This window comes from Anabrus simplex, chromosome 2, assembly GCF_040414725.1.
Source record: "Anabrus simplex isolate iqAnaSimp1 chromosome 2, ASM4041472v1, whole genome shotgun sequence".
NCBI classification, from domain to species: Eukaryota; Metazoa; Arthropoda; class Insecta; order Orthoptera; family Tettigoniidae; genus Anabrus; species Anabrus simplex.
Genome location: NC_090266.1, coordinates 82,448,138 through 82,466,571, shown reverse-complemented (window position 1 = coordinate 82,466,571; position 18,434 = coordinate 82,448,138). Strand labels below are relative to the sequence as shown.

The window sequence follows — 18,434 nt, the reverse complement described above, 5'->3', positions numbered from 1 at the left end:
GTGGAACATCGTGAATACTGTCGTCAGGAACAGTGGCTTCACTCCTGTGCTCTACACTTATGATAATTGTATACAACTTAGAACAGTGCTGTGATCAGACGTCGAATGTGCAGATATTAATCCCTTATGTACGTGTCATTTCCGAAATACAGTTACGTGTGTGTTTGGAATTTATTCTAAAGCACTTTGTGTAAGTTTCAGCTTTCTCACGAGTGGACGCGGAAGACTTGGACGTGATCATTTCTAGAAGAGGACGGAACTTCGCATTATGGATTACCAGTGCTTCACCATGAAGTTCTAAACCTTCGACCACAGTCGGCGGCGTCGGGATGCAGATTCTTTCATCCTAGCATGGCTGATTGAGAACCCAGACTTCCAGACGTGAAGATTTCTCCTTAAGTTAAGTCGATTATGTCTCATTTATATCTGTTCTATGTAGTTTTGTTCTATCCTTTCTTCCTTCTTAGTAAGCTATTTTGACACATTTTATGGTTGTATATTTGCTCGAATATGTCGTAAAATTGACACATGCAATTGCTTAATGACCATGTGGCCATGAATTTGACAGTGAGGGTTCTGATAGAGTTATCCATGTGTTATCGACACCATCTTTGCTTATTGAGTGAATTTCGTCACGAATATGAATTAATTTATGTCCGATGGATTTAATGATAGGATATTTTGTCAATATTTTCAATATTTTCCTTGTAATGGAACTTCTACTTGTACCTCGTGTTTGAGATAACGTGTCATCGGGATATTGAGTCCGAATTCTATGTACGAATTTAATGTGAATATGTGCATTGGGCATGTGATAATTAGTTGGAGTAATTAATCATCGAGACACATTTAAGTGCATATTATGTATTTGTAGGACGATGGTAGGTCCTGATATTTCGTGGCTACACATATTTGAGATTAGGATGCGACAAGTTAGAGTCGTCATTGCGGTACACTGTACGTGTAGAGTATATGGAATAATTGCGCATGATATGAATCTTCGTGAAACTGAGCTTTTCACATGTAATGGATTATTCGAGATGAATGCAGTGTGGTCTAATATTAGTGTCTTCAGATGAAGAAAATGAAAGTCCATGTTAATCGATGTACTTCTTAATTCGTGGGAATATCCCAACTTTTCTCAAGTAATTCAATAATTCCAAGTTGAAGGTACAGGTGAATGTTCGTGAAGGCCTTAGGTCTGAAGAACAGGTCTTCGATGAAATATCTAAATAATATGTGATTCGTGACTGCAAGTTCATTCGTTGATGCAATTTTTCGCTCTCATGAGGTAACTCAATCTTACCGGAACGTGATAAATCTGTTAACAGGAGAGTAATATGGTTGATCGACACTCGTCGACATGTAAATAGTGTAGATATTTTCTTCTTGGTAATCACAGTCTTCTTGATAATTTCCGTAGTTAGCTGTAGATGTAGTAATTTGCTAGTAGTTAGAGAATTATTTTCTATGTGTTCTGTTCTGAAAATGTGTGACACTTTGATATTATCGATGGATAGTGGACGGGATTTCCACATGGATGATATTCTCCCCATTTACTTATGTTCGTAAACTCAGAAGGCGTTTTATTTTGTTTAATTATTGATCAGATGCTTAAAGTTCAGTATTAATTCTCACGAAAAGAGATGTGAGACGACGTGAACAGGTATATCCGACGTCTCGGATTAACTTAGAGAAAACCAAGGCAAATTCAACTTTTCATTTTATAACTACAAAATTGTTAAGATAACGAATGTAAATTTTATTTTTGCTATAATTGTTAACTTATTGAATCTTGGATATTTCTTTATTATACCCGTTCTTACAATTACTACATTTTTTCCAGATTGTCGATGAAGGCTTGGCCCAGACCTCATTTTTCTGAATGACAATTTTTGATTCAACTTTATATAGATAATTTAATTACTTTAAAGACGATAAAAAAAAATTTTTAACAATGTAAAATACTCTGTTAGAATATTAGGGAAACAACTGCCATGTACCATCCCATTTGTTTGTACTTAGGTTTGTTACATCAAGAGCCATATTAAATTACATAACGTAGTGATCATAGTCATAATCACAGACTTCAGGATGGCTAATATCTCATTTGTTTAAATAAAAGTGTCATATTTGTTCTATACCTGGAACATGCTTATTCGATGAACCCTATGATAATCCTGCCACATTCATTTATTTTATAAGCCTACAGCCATCGAACTGAGCACCCCTGGGGTGTCTCGTGTTCGCAGACTGACTACGTCGGGTACATCTTAGTGGCTAGTCCCTTCCGTGGGGCTCGATTTGTGGCTTAAAAAGTGGCTTAATCCATCGTGGAACTTGATTAATGACTTCTCCACGTGGTTTAAATTGACTTGATCAAATTATTAATTATTCAAGGTTCGGCGGGTTCATTTTAGATTTAATGCCATCCCAGTTCGGTAGAATTCTAACAGAGTACGCGGAATTTTCAGAATATTTTACTTATGATGATGTGTTTCACATGGAAAAATGAGGGTTAGGAATTTTCTTCATGAAACTTGAATTTGCCTTATCACAATCAACATGTCTGGGGGGAAAGTCTCTGCATTTCGGCGTTTGCTGACACAGGTCACTTTATGAATAATAGAATGGATCTCGAGGAGATTAGGAAGTTATTAGAAACTATGACAGAAGAGAACAGGAGAGCACAGGAAGAGAGTAGGAGAGCACAGGAAGAGTGTAGGAGAGCACAGGAAGAGAATAAAGAGGAACTCAGAAAAATACAGGAAGGGAGTAGAAGGATACAGGACGAGAATAAAGAGGAATTTAGGAAAATACAGGACGAGAATAAAGAGGAATTTAGGAAAATACAGGAAGATAGTAATGAGCGAATAAGTCAAAAAATGAACATTATGGGTGCTGCGATACAGGAAGAGAGTAGGAAGGCACAGGAAGAGGCGAAAAAGGGTCGTGACGAACTATATGCAAAACTGGAGGAAACCAGCTGTCGGATTGACAATATCGTGTTAGAGTGCAGGGAAAATCAGAAAAAAACCCTGGAACAAGTTGTTACTTTGACAAGCCAGATTAAAGAGGATAATAAGGTTATCACCGGGAAGGTCACCGCTCTTCAGAGTGACATAGTCCTAGTAAGAAATAACATTGAATCCGTGAGGAAGGAGATAGATGTTATAAAAGTAGAGATTTCTACGGCACAAGAAGAGATGTCAGAACAAGTGAAAAATCTTAGAGGAGAGGTCACGGAAGACTTAAAGAAAATAAAAGAGAAGGTCGACGATGATCTCCGATCCGTAAAGGACAGTATCTCAGTCAACCAAATGGAGATACAAGATATTTCACTCCAGTTCGATGATATCAAGAGCATGATTGACAAGGATATGTCGGAAATACTTGAACAAATTATTAATCTTGCCGGAGATGTCAAGTCCGGGAAACAGAAAACGGAGGAAAATATGGACGCCCTCCAAAAATTAGAAAAAGAAGTAGGATTCTTGAAGTTGCAGGATAGGAGCACTAGGGTCTTAGTGACGTCATTAATGGACCGACAGAGCAATGTCGAAGAGGTCGTACAGGCTAAATCTACTGTAACAGAAGGAATATCGCCAGTAGCTGAATCGTCTCAGAATATTACCCATATCGAACAACCCACAGTAAATCTAAGTACTACACCGGCACAAAGTGTACCTCAAATCATTAATTTTATCCGAATGAGCGAGGACAGGCCTAGAAAATTCAACAACTTAAATGGGGTCACACCTAAAAATTTCATTAGGGACCTTGATGAATACATTCGTGAACAGAAGATCCCTACCGAAAAACATCTTCGAACAGCGGAGAAATTTTTAGAGGGAGACGTGCTCAACTGGTACCACGCTTTCCGTTATACGTTTGAAGACTATGAAGGTTTCAAGCGCTTGTTCCTACAGAGATACTGGGGAGCGGATTTGCAACAGGCACTATGGTTGGATTTATATTCACGCAAATATTCCATAGATGGGCAGACGCAGTACGCTAATTACTTCTGTAATCAAGTACGACGAATGAAAGACCTCGACACTCCACCATCTGAAAATGAGTTGGTCCAAGCGATAACAAAGCAGTTTCCTGTGGAAGTACAGCGTTTACTCATTGCTGCCAATGTTCAGACCGCGGTGCAGGCTGAGGCTATCCTCAGACAACTCGACCATACCATGAATGTCTCAACAGTACCGAAAACTCAAAGGAGCAATACTTACCAGGTCAACGTAATAGACACTCCGAAAAACTTCAATGCCTGAAAACGGAAGTCAGAGCGGCCCTAAAGAGTACAAAAACCATCCCAGAGCGTACGATCGTCGATGGGAAGAGAGAAGAACGAGACCCAGAGAGGACAGGATGGAAGATCCGAAGAACGTCCGAAGAAGGGGAAATTACAGGACACGGGACCGACCACAGGACTACAGACGGAATAGGCCCTATGATAGACCTAGATATTATTCAGATCGTAACTACCAGAATTTCAGAGATGACATGGAGAACCGTCATCGAGAAAGTATGCGGTACATTGAAGAATTAAGGAAGGAAACTGAAAAGGGCTCAAAATGGAAGGACGCCATTCATAATCAAGACACCGATCCAGATGTGATGGGAGCCGAGAGCCTACAGTCTCAGCGACACCGGAATTCACCTCATGACGATAGATTAAATCCCTCGGCACCACAATATCAACCTGAAAATCAGGGCGCCAGAAGAAAGACTCCAATGTAAAGACATCAAACTATCACTCTCCTGTGAACAGTTATATTCAATGCCTCGAACCTAAGACTCTACCGTAAAGCAGAAGACTGAAGAAAGAAAAAAGAAAAGACCCAGGTCGGCCGTCAAAGGAATACCAGTTTGTGTCGTACAGAATGATTACCGTTCAGACAGCTGACAGATGCTTGGAAATTATTAATACCATGGAAAATTAAACAGTGAGGTAGACAACATACGGACCACATTTTAAGGAACGAACGTGATTTTAAAAATTTTTAACCTTGTTTAAAAATTTTGTCCCAGTAAGAGGTGAATGTGACCGTGAGGCCACAGCTGACTAGACAGGTGTTGGTGTGGCTTGTGTTCGCTTGTCGGCGAGATGGGGTGTGCGCGACCTTGGGCGAGGACGAGAACAAGTTTTTTTACTTGGAGAGGGCGGCCGGTCGGCTAACAGAATAAAAATAAAGAAATGAAGGTTGGCGAGAGAAAGAAAGATGCGAGCGCGTGTCACTTGTCATTGCGAGGAACGATCTGAATGAAATACTTATAATATCTTTGGTGGCGTGACATGCATATTTACGGAAGGCTCAAGGATTAAATTAAAATCAACTGGATAAATAATAACACATTGAGAGGATATAAATTAAAAACTAAAATTTTTGAAATAATTTACACGACATTTTGGCCAAAATGGTGATAAAGTTGTAGATTCATATGGTAGAAGAATTTAGTATCTAAATTGACTTTACTTCCGTGCATGTGCACCAGACACGATATTTAAGTCATGTGATAAGAGTGCTCACTCTCATACACACATGCGGACGTGTTCTTGGACTATCACCTTCAGTCGCTCAGAGCCCTTGACAGCAAGATTTTCAACGTGGAACATCGTGAATACTGTCGTCAGGAACAGTGGCTTCACTCCTGTGCTCTACACTTATGATAATTGTATACAACTTAGAACAGTGCTGTGATCAGACGTCGAATGTGCAGATATTAATCCCTTAAGTACGTGTCATTACCGAAATACAGTTACGTGTGTGTTTGGAATTTATTCTAAAGCACTTTGTGTAAGTTTCAGCTTTCTCACGAGTGGACGCGGAAGACTTGGACGTGATCATTTCTAGAAGAGGACGGAACTTCGCATTATGGATTACCAGTGCTTCACCATGAAGTTCTAAACCTTCGACCACCGTCGGCGGCGTCGGGATGCAGATTCTTTCATCCTAGCATGGCTGATTGAGAACCCAGACTTCCAGACGTGAAGATTTCTCCTTAAGTTAAGTCGATTACGTCTCATTTATATCTGTTCTATGTAGTTTTGTTCTATCCTTTCTTTCTTCTTAGTAAGCTATTTTGACACATTTTATGGTTGTATATTTGCTCGAATATGTCGTAAAATTGACACATGCAATTGCTTAATGACCATGTGGCCATGAATTTGACAGTGAGGGTTCTGATAGAGTTATCCATGTGTTATCGACACCATCTTTGCTTATTGAGTGAATTTCGTCACGAATATGAATTAATTTATGTCCGATGGATTTAATGATAGGATATTTTGTCAATATTTTCAATATTTTCCTTGTAATGGAACTTCTACTTGTACCTCGTGTTTGAGATAACGTGTCATCGGGATATTGAGTCCGAATTCTATGTACGAATTTAATGTGAATATGTGCATTGGGCATGTGATAATTAGTTGGAGTAATTAATCATCGAGACACATTTAAGTGGATATTATGTATTTGTAGGACGATGGTAGGTCCTGATATTTCGTGGCTACACATATTTGAGATTAGGATGCGACAAGTTAGAGTCGTCATTGTGGTACACTGTACGTGTAGAGTATATGGAATAATTGCGCATGACATGAATCTTCGTGAAACTGAGCTTTTCACATGTAATGGATTATTCGAGATGAATGCAGTGTGGTCTAATATTAGTGTCTTCAGATGAAGAAAATGAAAGTCCATGTTAATCGATGTACTTCTTAATTCGTGGGAATATCCCAACTTTTCTCAAGTAATTCAATAATTCCAAGTTGAAGGTACAGGTGAATGTTCGTGAAGGCCTTAGGTCTGAAGAACAGAGTCTTCGATGAAATATCTAAATAATATGTGATTCGTGACTGCAAGTTCATTCGTTGATGCAATTTTTCGCTCTCATGAGGTAACTCAATCTTACCGGAACGTGATAAATCTGTTAACAGGAGAGTAATATGGTTGATTGACACTCGTCGACATGTAAATAGTGTAGATATTTTCTTCTTGGTAATCACAGTCTTCTTGATAATTTCCGTAGTTAGCTGTAGATGTAGTAATTTGCTAGTAGTTAGAGAATTATTTTCTATGTGTTCTGTTCTGAAAATGTGTGACACTTTGATATTATCGATGGATAGTGGACGGGATTTCCACATGGATGATATTCTCCCCATTTACTTATGTTCGTAAACTCAGAAGGCGTTTTATTTTGTTTAATTATTGATCAGATGCTTAAAGTTCAGTATTAATTCTCACGAAAAGAGATGTGAGACGACGTGAACAGGTATATCCGACGTCTCGGATTAACTTAGAGAAAACCAAGGCAAATTCAACTTTTCATTTTATAACTACAAAATTGTTAAGATAACGAATGTAAATTTTATTTTTGCTATAATTGTTAACTTATTGAATCTTGGATATTTCTTTATTATACCCGTTCTTACAATTACTACATTTTTTCCAGATTGTCGATGAAGGCTTGGCCCAGACCTCATTTTTCTGAATGACAATTTTTGATTCAACTTTATATAGATAATTTAATTACTTTAAAGACGATAAAAAAAAATTTTAACAATGTAAAATACTCTGTTAGAATATTAGGGAAACAACTGCCATGTACCATCCCATTTGTTTGTACTTAGGTTTGTTACATCAAGAGCCATATTAAATTACATAACGTAGTGATCATAGTCATAATCACAGACTTCAGGATGGCTAATATCTCATTTGTTTAAATAAAAGTGTCATATTTGTTCTATACCTGGAACATGCTTATTCGATGAACCCTATGATAATCCTGCCACATTCATTTATTTTATAAGCCTACAGCCATCGAACTGAGCACCCCTGGGGTGTCTCGTGTTCGCAGACTGACTACGTCGGGTACAGTATATATGATGTAATAATAATAATAACAATACTAATACTAAATGGATGTAACACTTCATAGCTATAGATACAAGCAATAATAATGATAACCATAATCGTATAATAATAATAATAATAATAATAATAATAATAATAATAATAATAATAATAATAATAATATAATAATAATAATAATAATAATAATAATAATAATAATAATAATAATAATAATAATAATAATAATAATAATAATAATAATAATAATAATAATAATAATAATTCGAGCTCGATATCTGCATTAGTTACCCGTGGGTGAGAGAACATTGTTTCAAGTCATACCTGTTATAGCACTTGCATCAATCGCTAGTAAAGTAGAACCATGGTATTACTCATGTTGCGGCACTAATCAAAAGTAGCGTAGACCTACAGTGTTCCACACATTATGGTAATACTCACAAGCATTGTACGTCACACAGGTAACGCAGACATATGGTGTTTCTCACATAATGGCGTCGCTCGTAGGCAATGCAAACCCATGGTGTTCCTCACGTTGGTGTACTATCACGGGCGCTGGTATTCCCGTGGTGTTCCTCATATAGTGGGTACTAATCACGGGCAAATCCCAGACCCGTGGTGTTCCTCACAATGGTACCTAATCACAGGTACTGAAAACCCACAGTTAACCACTCTGTGCTGCTACTAATCACAAACCTATTGTGTACCTAACATAGTGGTCCTGTTGTTTGTTAAACCATTGTCCCGTTTCTCTATGGGGTCGGGTATGAGGCGAGATGAATCTGTCGTGGCGGGCTTTTGTGACCGGATGCCCTTCCTGATGTCAACCTCATCAGAGGAGTTAATCAGATGAAATGAAGGACGTGATATATGATAGTAGGGAGAGGGTGAAACCCAGTGCCGGCACATAGTCTACTCCTGTCGAATAGCACCAAGGGGTCTGCTCAATGCTTAATGTCCCCATCCAATGGATGAATCACCATCAACAGCGTCATATGCCCTCACACCACATGAGCAGGCTTTTGGCACGCAATCTAGTGATTAGAAATTGTATACCGCCACCTCCCCTAACCTGCCAGCAACATTCTGATGGTGAAAATCTTTTCGACCAATGGGACTCGAACCGGCTAACCACGGTGTCAGACCGTTTAGACTTCAGTGCCATAAAATGATCATGGCCACCACGCGGGCTACCTAACATAGTGGTACTACTCGCAAGTAAAGGCGACCCATGGTGTTCCCCGCGTGATGGTACTAATCACGAGTAGCCTCATGGTTCTAATAAAACCACCCACTTGGTTGCCCGTTTTAGTCACCTATTACAAAAGGCAGGAGATACCGTGGGTGTATTCTTCATCTGCGTCCCTCACCCATAGGGGGGCATTTTGATTTTGGACAAGGGTATAAAACTAGGTGCCTTTCCTGACACCATGTGACTTTGGGCATGAACATTTTAATCAAGAATAGAACGGGATTTGAACCTAAGCCTTCCAGGTGGAAAAGCAGCAGCTAAGCAAATGAGCTAATGACACTTCCTATTTCATTGTTTCAAATGCTACAATTACAATAAAAAAATCAACCACAAACAATTAAACACATACATGCATTATCATAATAGACCATTATGCCTTCCAGAGTTCAGTCTGCAAGCCTCCTGAATTTACTAAACGTCACTATAATCCTCTATTTGCAATTTGTATGTGGCCTCATTTAGTTCTATATCTCTTATCTTTAAATCTCTAAAAACTGAGTCTAAACATTGTCGTCTAGGTCTCCCTCGACTTCTCCTACCCCCCATAGCAGAGTCCATTATTCTCTTAGGTAACCTATCCTCCTCCATTCGCATCAAATGACCCCACCACAGAAGCCCGTTTATGCGTACAGCTTCATCCATTGGGTTCATTCCTAACTTAGCCTTTATCTCGTCATTCTGAGTACCCTCCTGCCATTGTTACCACCTGTTTGTACCAGCAATCATTCTCGCTACTTTCATGTCTGTTACTTCTAACTTAAGAATAACATATCCTGAGTCCACCCAACTTCCGCTCCCGTAAAGCAAAGTTGGTCTGAAAACCGACCAATGTAAAGATACAGTAGTTTCGTCCAGGAGCTGACTTGATTCTTACAGAACACTGTTGATCGCAACTGCGAGCTCACTGCATTAGCTTTATTACACCTTGATTCAATCTCGCTTACTATATTACCATCCTGGGAGAACACACAACCTAAATACCTAAAATTATCAACCTGTTCCAGCTTTGTATCAACAACATGACATTCAATTCTGTTGAATTTCTTATCTACTGACATCAATTTAGTCTTCGAAAAGCTCATTTCCATACAATACTCATAGCTCCTATTTCCAAGTTCCATGATATCAGACAGCAGGCTTTAGGCACAATCTGCCATTAAGACCAAGTCGTCAGCATAGGCTGGTTAAACATCAAACACATCCAGTTACGTCAAGCCCGTCCAGTCACGTCTAGTCCGTCAACAGGAAAATCCAACACGGGAATATCCCTTTGTTTTAGGCAACCACAGCTATACTTCATTCACACAGACCAAGTCTCAGTCAAAGCAAGGTTAAACCAGTCCCATCAAGTGGAAGGAGAACTAAACCGGGCTTGATTCTGATGCGTCAGTCCAGTCCAGTTTCATTCTTTTAACAACACGAGTCACATTCTGAGCAGTGTAGTTATTTAGCATTATTCCTTCTTTTGTTTTGTGCATGAGTCTGGAAAAGTGGATTTCCTTTTATAAAATTTACTGTGCTTTGTAATTATGTTAATATCACTGTAATTATAATATTTATGTTAAAATAAAATAATTTGTATTGAAATTATTTTGTGTGGTGTAATGAATACTAATTTGCATTAAAAGTAGTATTTGTGTTAACTTACTTTAAAAATATTGCTAGCTGAAGCTCTGGTTGTATGGCCTTTCGGTAATTAGTGTTTTGCTTTTCAACTTGCATTCTAACCAGGCCATTAAGCTTCACAAAACTTTTATATCTCATTCAGAAAAAAATATGAAATTTGAACGTATCGTTCACCAAGTCGGGAAACAAATGAGAGAAAGCTCCATGAACCCACAATCGCGATCATGCCTTTTTTTTTTTTTTTCCCAGTGAACTATCCGGCGCAAAACTATAAATTTAACTAGCTCGCCTTCCATTTCCAAGGCAGAAAGAAAACTGAATTCTATAACCACCTTGTCCATTCTTCTGGGGATATGACTGGACTGGACGTGCTTGGTTTGAAACCACAGGACTTAACTACACGGGCTTGGCCTTGATGGACCTAGACGTACCCAGACGTGACTGGATTGACTTGTAAAGACTTCCTTGGTGTGAAACCAGCCTTACTACATTTCCACCTAACTGAATCCCTCCCTGCCACTTTATACCTTTCAGCAGATGATCCATGTAAACTATGAACAACAAAGGTGAAAGATTATAGCCTTGTCTAACCCCTGTAAGCACCCTGAAACAAGACCTCATTCTACCATCAATTCTCATTGCAGCCCAATTGTCAACATAAATGCCTTTGATTTATTTTAATAATCTACCTTTAATTCCACAGTCCCCAATATATGGTGAACATCTTTTCCCTTGATACCCCGTTATATGCTTTCTCTAGATCTACGAAACATAAACACAAATGCCTATTCCTCTCGTAGCATTTTTCAATTACCTGGCACATATTGAAAATCTGATCCTGGCAGCCTCTCTGTGGTTTGAAGCCACACTGGTTTTCATCCAACTTCCCCTCAACGAATGATTGCATCCTCCCTTCCAAGATGCCAGTGAATACTTTGCCTGGTATACTAATCAATGAGATACCTCGATAGTTGTTGCGATCCTTCCTATTCCCTTGCTTATAGATAGGAGCAATTACTGCTTTTGTCTAATCTGAAGGTACCATACCAACACTCCATGCTAATCTTACTACTCTATGATAGCCATTTCATCCCTGCCTTCCCACTATACTTCACCATTTCAGGTATAATTTCATCCATTCCTGCTGCTTTGTGACAGTGGAGTTTATTTACCATCCTTTCCACTTCCTCAAGCGTAATTTCATCAACATAATTTTCCACCTCCCCATGAGCTTGGTGGATCGCAACACCACCAGGAAGATTTTCTTTTACATTGAGATATACAAATTTTTCCCTCCACCTGTCCACTGATTCCCTGGGATTTAAGAGTTCACCTGAATTACCCACAACACTGTTCATTTCCTTTTTCTCTCCCTTCCTAAGATTCTTTATTACCGTCCAGGAAAGTTTCCCTGCTGCTTGATCTAGACTTTCCAGGCTATTACCAAAATCTTCCCATGACTTCTGTTTGGATTCAACAACTATTTGCTTCGCTCTGTTTCTCTCATCTACGTACAATTCTCTGTCTGCATCGGCCCCTGTTTGGAGCCATTTCTGATAAGCCTTCTTTTTACGTTTACAAGCTGCTCTCACTTCATCATTCCACCAAGATGATCGCATTTTCCCATCTTTACACACAGTCGTTCCTAGGCATTCCCTTGTTGTTTCTACTACAGCATCCCTGTATGCCACCCATCTCCTTCTGTATCCTGAACCTGCTAACTGTCCACTGTTCGAAATTTCTAACTAATCATATCCATGTACTTCTGTCTAATTTCCTCATCCTGGAGATTTTCTACCCTTATACGTTTTAAAAATCCCCAGAAAACTCGTACATTCCTAACAGATTTCCTGAATTCAAAGTCGGTTAAGATATAGTCTATTATGGATCTGGTACCCCTAGCCTCCCATGTGTAGCGGTGAATAGCCTTGTGCCTGAAGAATGTATTCATAACTGCTAAACCCATACTAGCACAGAAGTCCACCAAACGCTTCCCATTCCCATTAGCTTCCATATCTTCCCCACATTTACCAATCACTCTCTCATATCCTTCAATTCTATTTCAAACTCTTGAAATGAAATCACCCATTAGCACTATCCTATCCTTGCTGTTCACCATGACTACGATGTCACTCAATGCTTCATTAGAGTTGTCAACTTCATCCTCATCTGCACCCTCACGTGGTGAATACACTGAGACAATTCTTGCCCTAATTCCCCCAACAGCCAAAACTACCCAAATCATTTGCTGATTTACATGCCTAACAGAAACTATGTTGTGTGCAATAGTATTCCTGATAAACAGCCCTAATCCACACTCTGCCGTTCCCTTTTTAACACCCGTCAAGTACATTTTATAATCTTCTATCTCTTCCTCATTATCTCCCCTTACCCGAATATCACTCACTCTTAGTACATCCAGACGCATCCTCTTTGCTGACTCAGCCAGTTTCTACTTTCTTTCCTCCATACGCCCCATTAATATTGATAGCTCCCCATCGAATTACATTTCGTTCGCCAAGTTGTTTACAAGGAGTCCCTCGCCTGTCAAATGGGAGTGCGACTCTGTTACTCCCAAAGGTCTGGGGGGTTGCTTAAAATGTTCTGACCGGGCGAGTTGGCCGTGTGCGTAGAGGCGCGCGGCTGTGAGCTTGCATCCGGGAGATAGTAGGTTTAAATCCCACTATCGGCAGCCCTGAAAATGGTTTTCCGTGGTTTCCCATTTTCACACCAGGCAAATTCTGGGGCTGTACCTTAATTAAGGCAACGGCCGCTTCCTTCCAACTCCTAGGCCTTTCCTATCCCATTGTCGCCGTAAGACCTATCTGTGTCGGTGCGACGTCAAGCCCATAGCAAAAAAAAAAATGTTCCGAGCTCGGTAAATTCATGAAGCAGGATGCTACCCTACTTACACATAGTTCAAGTGAGGATCTCTCCTCTAATGGGTTATGGACCACCAGTGAATTGTATCGTCCTAGCCGCCTGAGCACAAGGAGGGCCATGACTCAGAATATGTCCGAGATGCCCACTCCCTACTATAATCTATCAGTTTCATTGTCCGTATTGATCATTTAAGCACACACGCATGAAGGATGAGTTTTTCACCTAATCAGTACTTTATTTTACAAAAGGTTTAGAATTATTTACATTAGAACAGTACTGGTTTCGACCTGTAAATAGGCCATCATCAGCTGTTGGTGAACCTGTCGACCTGTAAATAGGTTAAAACCGGTACTGTTTTAATGTAAATAATTCTAAACATTTTGTAAAATTAAGTATTAATTAGATGGAAAACTCATCCTTCATACTTGTATGCCCACTCCCATTCCATAGCAACTGGTATCCTGACTCTCAGGACCACTTATTAGGCTACTCAGCCGTTGCTCATGGTTCACGAACTAGGATGTGATTACAGTAACCCACACCATAGACCATACAAATAAACACAGTTCTGAAAAATCCCAAACCTATAAAATATTGAGCACATACAGTATTGAGCTATGTTTATAGCCTATACCAAACATGAAAATACCATCTGAATTACTTACCTGGACTTCCAGGAACCGAGTCAAAATGACAGTTAACAAGTAATGCACTCCCAGTGCTTATATAAGATGTTAACCTCACGATGATATTTACAACACCCTCATAGCAATTCACAAAGCCGTGAGGTTGGAAGGATAAATAATAACATCCACTTGCTCTCTGTACATCGTACTCAATTTTATTGGTTGAACTGCTTCGAGTCGCTAAATATGAGATTTCCCGCTTCAGGAACTCGACGGCAAGGACGTCATTGGCATAGGTTCCGAAGATCTTCGGTCCGAGTTCAGTCAGCTGTTTTAAGTTGAATGCTGCATATTCTTCAATAAAATGTTCAGGGTCTGACTTCGTGTCAGCTTTTGTCCATTGTGTAGGTAGGTGGCCATTGCAGAACCACACACAATAAATTAGCACCACCCAAGACACAACTGCCAGATATACATATCTGGACAGTAAACGCTTTTCATATATGTGTTCCACATTCTGTAAATAAGAATAGTAGCATATATTACACACTTTACTAAATTGAAAAAACACTACTATGCACTACAAGATTACAAATTATAAAATGAAAGACAGTATGACAATGGGACATACGGGACCATCTGTTTTAAGGAAATTATATTTCATAGTCTCTAACAAAATATGGTAAAACAGACCATGTGAATTTTAACACTAGAACGGCCGAACTTCCCTGCTACAGGCAGTCATTTTGACCATTGCCACTTACTGTTATATATTTAGCATTCAGGGTCTAGGGAACATGTGAATGTTCAATAACTTATTTTAAAACAACATAGTTAACCATTGGAATTATTGTATACAGATCAATCCATTGCTCAATATCAATCATTGTTCATTTGCTTTCACTTCTAACAGGTAACAGTAAAATATTTCGGCAGACTTTCTCCTAAATGCCTGTGTGAAAATTTATGAGATGGTAAAAATACCACAATTAAATTAGCATATAGCGGGTTCCACCTTTTCAATACATATGCAATGTTGTTGGATGATATTTACAACATTATTTATTACAGATTACAGAACATGTTTCGGTGTACTAGATCAAGTATGTTGCAAAATACATATACCTTTGGCATCCAGCCCTAGAGCTGTATTTACATGTCATTTGATCAACTACATGCACACCATACTTAGTTCTGTTGTAAAATTCAGTAGTACTAGGGAGCTTCTTGTTTTCTTCACTGACATGAACGCTCGGATATAGACTGCTTGGCAGATGCACATTCTTTTTCACTTTTCCTTGATATACTGTGAGAGTAATGTGAGATGCCTTCTGAAGTATGACAGTCTCATACAAATTCATGACTTTATTGTCTCCAGCATAACTGCCAACTTTTAGAAATCAAAATTAGGAAGATTTTTTAAATTCTTGGATTTCATCACGTATAACCTGCCATGGTCTCAATGAAATAGGACAACATAAAAGGCACACATATCTACAGTTACTAAGAAATCATAAAAATGGTTACAGGAAAATGTAACAAACATGGAACAAAATGCAAAATAGTTTTGTTTATTAGCCTGCAACATGAAAGGAAATTCAATTTTATAGGTATCTCTGAACAACTGGACATAATGTTTGTCATGTTTTGTGACCATAATGTGAAGAGAAAATATCAGAAACTGTCACTGATACAGCTATCTGAAATACATTCAAGGCATTAAAATGATGACCTAAGAATGAACACAAATGCACTGAAATACACAAAACTACCACATACCAACAGATCAATATGTCCCATACATTATTAACCTCGGACATTGACAGGGAGAAAAGCACAGAACCCCAAGAAAAAACACATGGCCTGCAACTATAACGAAACTACGGACAGAAACGATGTTAACAGCGTGCAAACCACACAATAAGAAACTCAATTTTTCATCCCAATTAACGGAGTCGCTTGCGCGCGCTAGCCTCCCTTGCTTGTAGGTCAATTACCTTACCAAATTCCCAACCGTAAAACACACACAATGCTTAGTGAGCGGGAAACACAATACACGAAGGCAATGGACAATAGGCTACACTTGCCAAATAAAGCATCAAATAAACACGTCTGAAAATGATGTTGCATAAATTACACAAGCAGACAATAATTTGTCCTACGGGAAGAGTATTAACCGTACTGGAGGTCATATTGGTCAAAAATAGGAAGAAGTACAAGTAAATCGGAAAATCGGAAGACAAGTTAAAAAACGGAAAGTTTCTGAGTAAATCAGAAGGTCTGGCAGGTATGCTCCGGGATTTCCTTCCTTACTCGATTGTTCCAACAATACTAGTTTTCTTCTCTTCTTCTCTTTCAACCTCTCAGCCAACTTTACAGATGTAAGAAGTTGTCAGTTTTCACGTTACATCCTTTCATGAGGTATCGGTCCAGAAGTTTCATCACAACATTTTCAGGCAGTGATTTATTGGCAGGTCATATTTTGTCTGTCCCAAGATAAGGAAACCCACAGCACACAGACTTAGAATCAAAATCTACCAGTAGCCAGAACTTTATGCCAAATTCATCTGGCTTGCTTGCCATGTACTGTGTGAACCTGCACCGAGCTTTGCTGGGGAAGTTATTCATCAGCTGCAACATTCGCTCCTGGTTTATAATGGGCGACAGGAAATGTTCTACGCAGTGCCTGCGTGCTGCTGAGTAAGGTAGCATGAGCAGTTTAGTTGGCAGCAAAAGTGTCACATCTGTCACCCTCGCTCGCTCGCCGACAGGCCAAGGTCAACACGGTGACAGTATAGGAAAAGCCACACGTGTTAGCTGTGGACTGTCGAAATCGTCAGTGTGTAATGCAGTGAGTGAACGTTCAGATAGATTACTGAAATAGTGCAACAGAATACAGGCGGTAATGTTTACAACCGAAGAGAAAGGTGGTTTTTTTTGTGGAATTCGTTTTTGCAAAGGCGATCGGTTTACAGAAAATGTTAAACTAAAATTTCAAGCACGGTTTCCTAATTCAAAGTGTCCAAACCGGGATACCATTCAGGATTTGATAAGTAAATTTCATGTGAGCAAATCAGTCCACGATGTACCGGGAACAGGCAGGTGTACAAAACTGGTCGGTCGGTCGGTTTTGATACAAGCGGCAGCAGCCGTGGTGCCAACTTAACTGCTGATGAAACCTCACACAGCAGCACCCAGGCACTGTGGAGAACATTTACTGGAACTTTAGTATGCATAACAATTATCAAGAAATCTCCGAACAGCAGACACCAAATTTATCTGTCTGCAAATGAGTGGATCTAGTTTTGTGGAGATCAAAATGCAAACACCTCAGTATTTCCTTGAACCTGTTTCTTGCCATACTGTTAATAAAGATAGAGGGACGCATAAAGATGACCACATATGATCTACGGCAAGACTAGTAAGTTTATAAGCTCTGTAACTTCTGCAAACTACTGAAATACTGAACAGATAAACGTTGACTCAAATAAGTGTAAATAACAAGGATAATGGGCGCCACCTGCAAAACAATTGCAGGAATATTTAATGGTGTAGAGCAACGAGCCACTCTCTCTCTCAAGGCGACGGTCATCAGGCTGACGAGGCTCCAGACTTGCTTTGTAACCTTACCTGTTGCTATATAACCCCTGAAATTAAATTTGGGTAACATGCCAGGTTCAGCCTCACTCCACTGACAAAAGACTCACTTAAAGTTTGATTCTATGACTTTACTCCCAGAATAAGAACGAATATGTGACAAACACCAACAAAAATAAACACTTATGCAACCCACTTAGTGCTTGCTGTTTACATAGAGCTAATATACACAATACCACCCAACAAAATCATCTCTTCACGATATTTGCTCGTTTGCCGTCTTACAAAGGCAAATTACACATCATTAAAATCTTCAATAAACATAGAACATCGAATAATAACTAATATGTGACAAACACCAACAAAATAAACACTTATGCAACCCACTTAGTGCTTGCTGTTTACATAGAGCTAATATACACAATACCACCCAACAAAATCATCTCTTCACGATATTTACTCGTTTGCCGTCTTACAAAGGCAAATTACACATCTTTAAAATCTTCAATAAACATAGAACATCATTATACTTTTAACATACCTCCAGGTAAGAGCCCCTTCGCACTC

The 18,434-nt window shown here is 39.2% G+C and overlaps 1 protein-coding gene across 2 annotated transcripts in view; it reads right to left on the bottom strand.

Annotated features, from left to right (window-relative positions):
- The window catches only part of LOC136864911 (endoplasmic reticulum metallopeptidase 1), a 500,707-nt gene that overhangs the window by 304,804 nt on the left and 177,469 nt on the right, over positions 1 to 18,434 (bottom strand). For both annotated transcript variants that reach the window (XM_067142320.2, XM_067142319.2), the window contains exon 4: positions 14,310 to 14,787. In XM_067142320.2, coding sequence (XP_066998421.2) covers positions 14,310 to 14,787 — 478 coding nt within the window. The remainder of the gene's footprint in view (positions 1 to 14,309; positions 14,788 to 18,434) is intronic.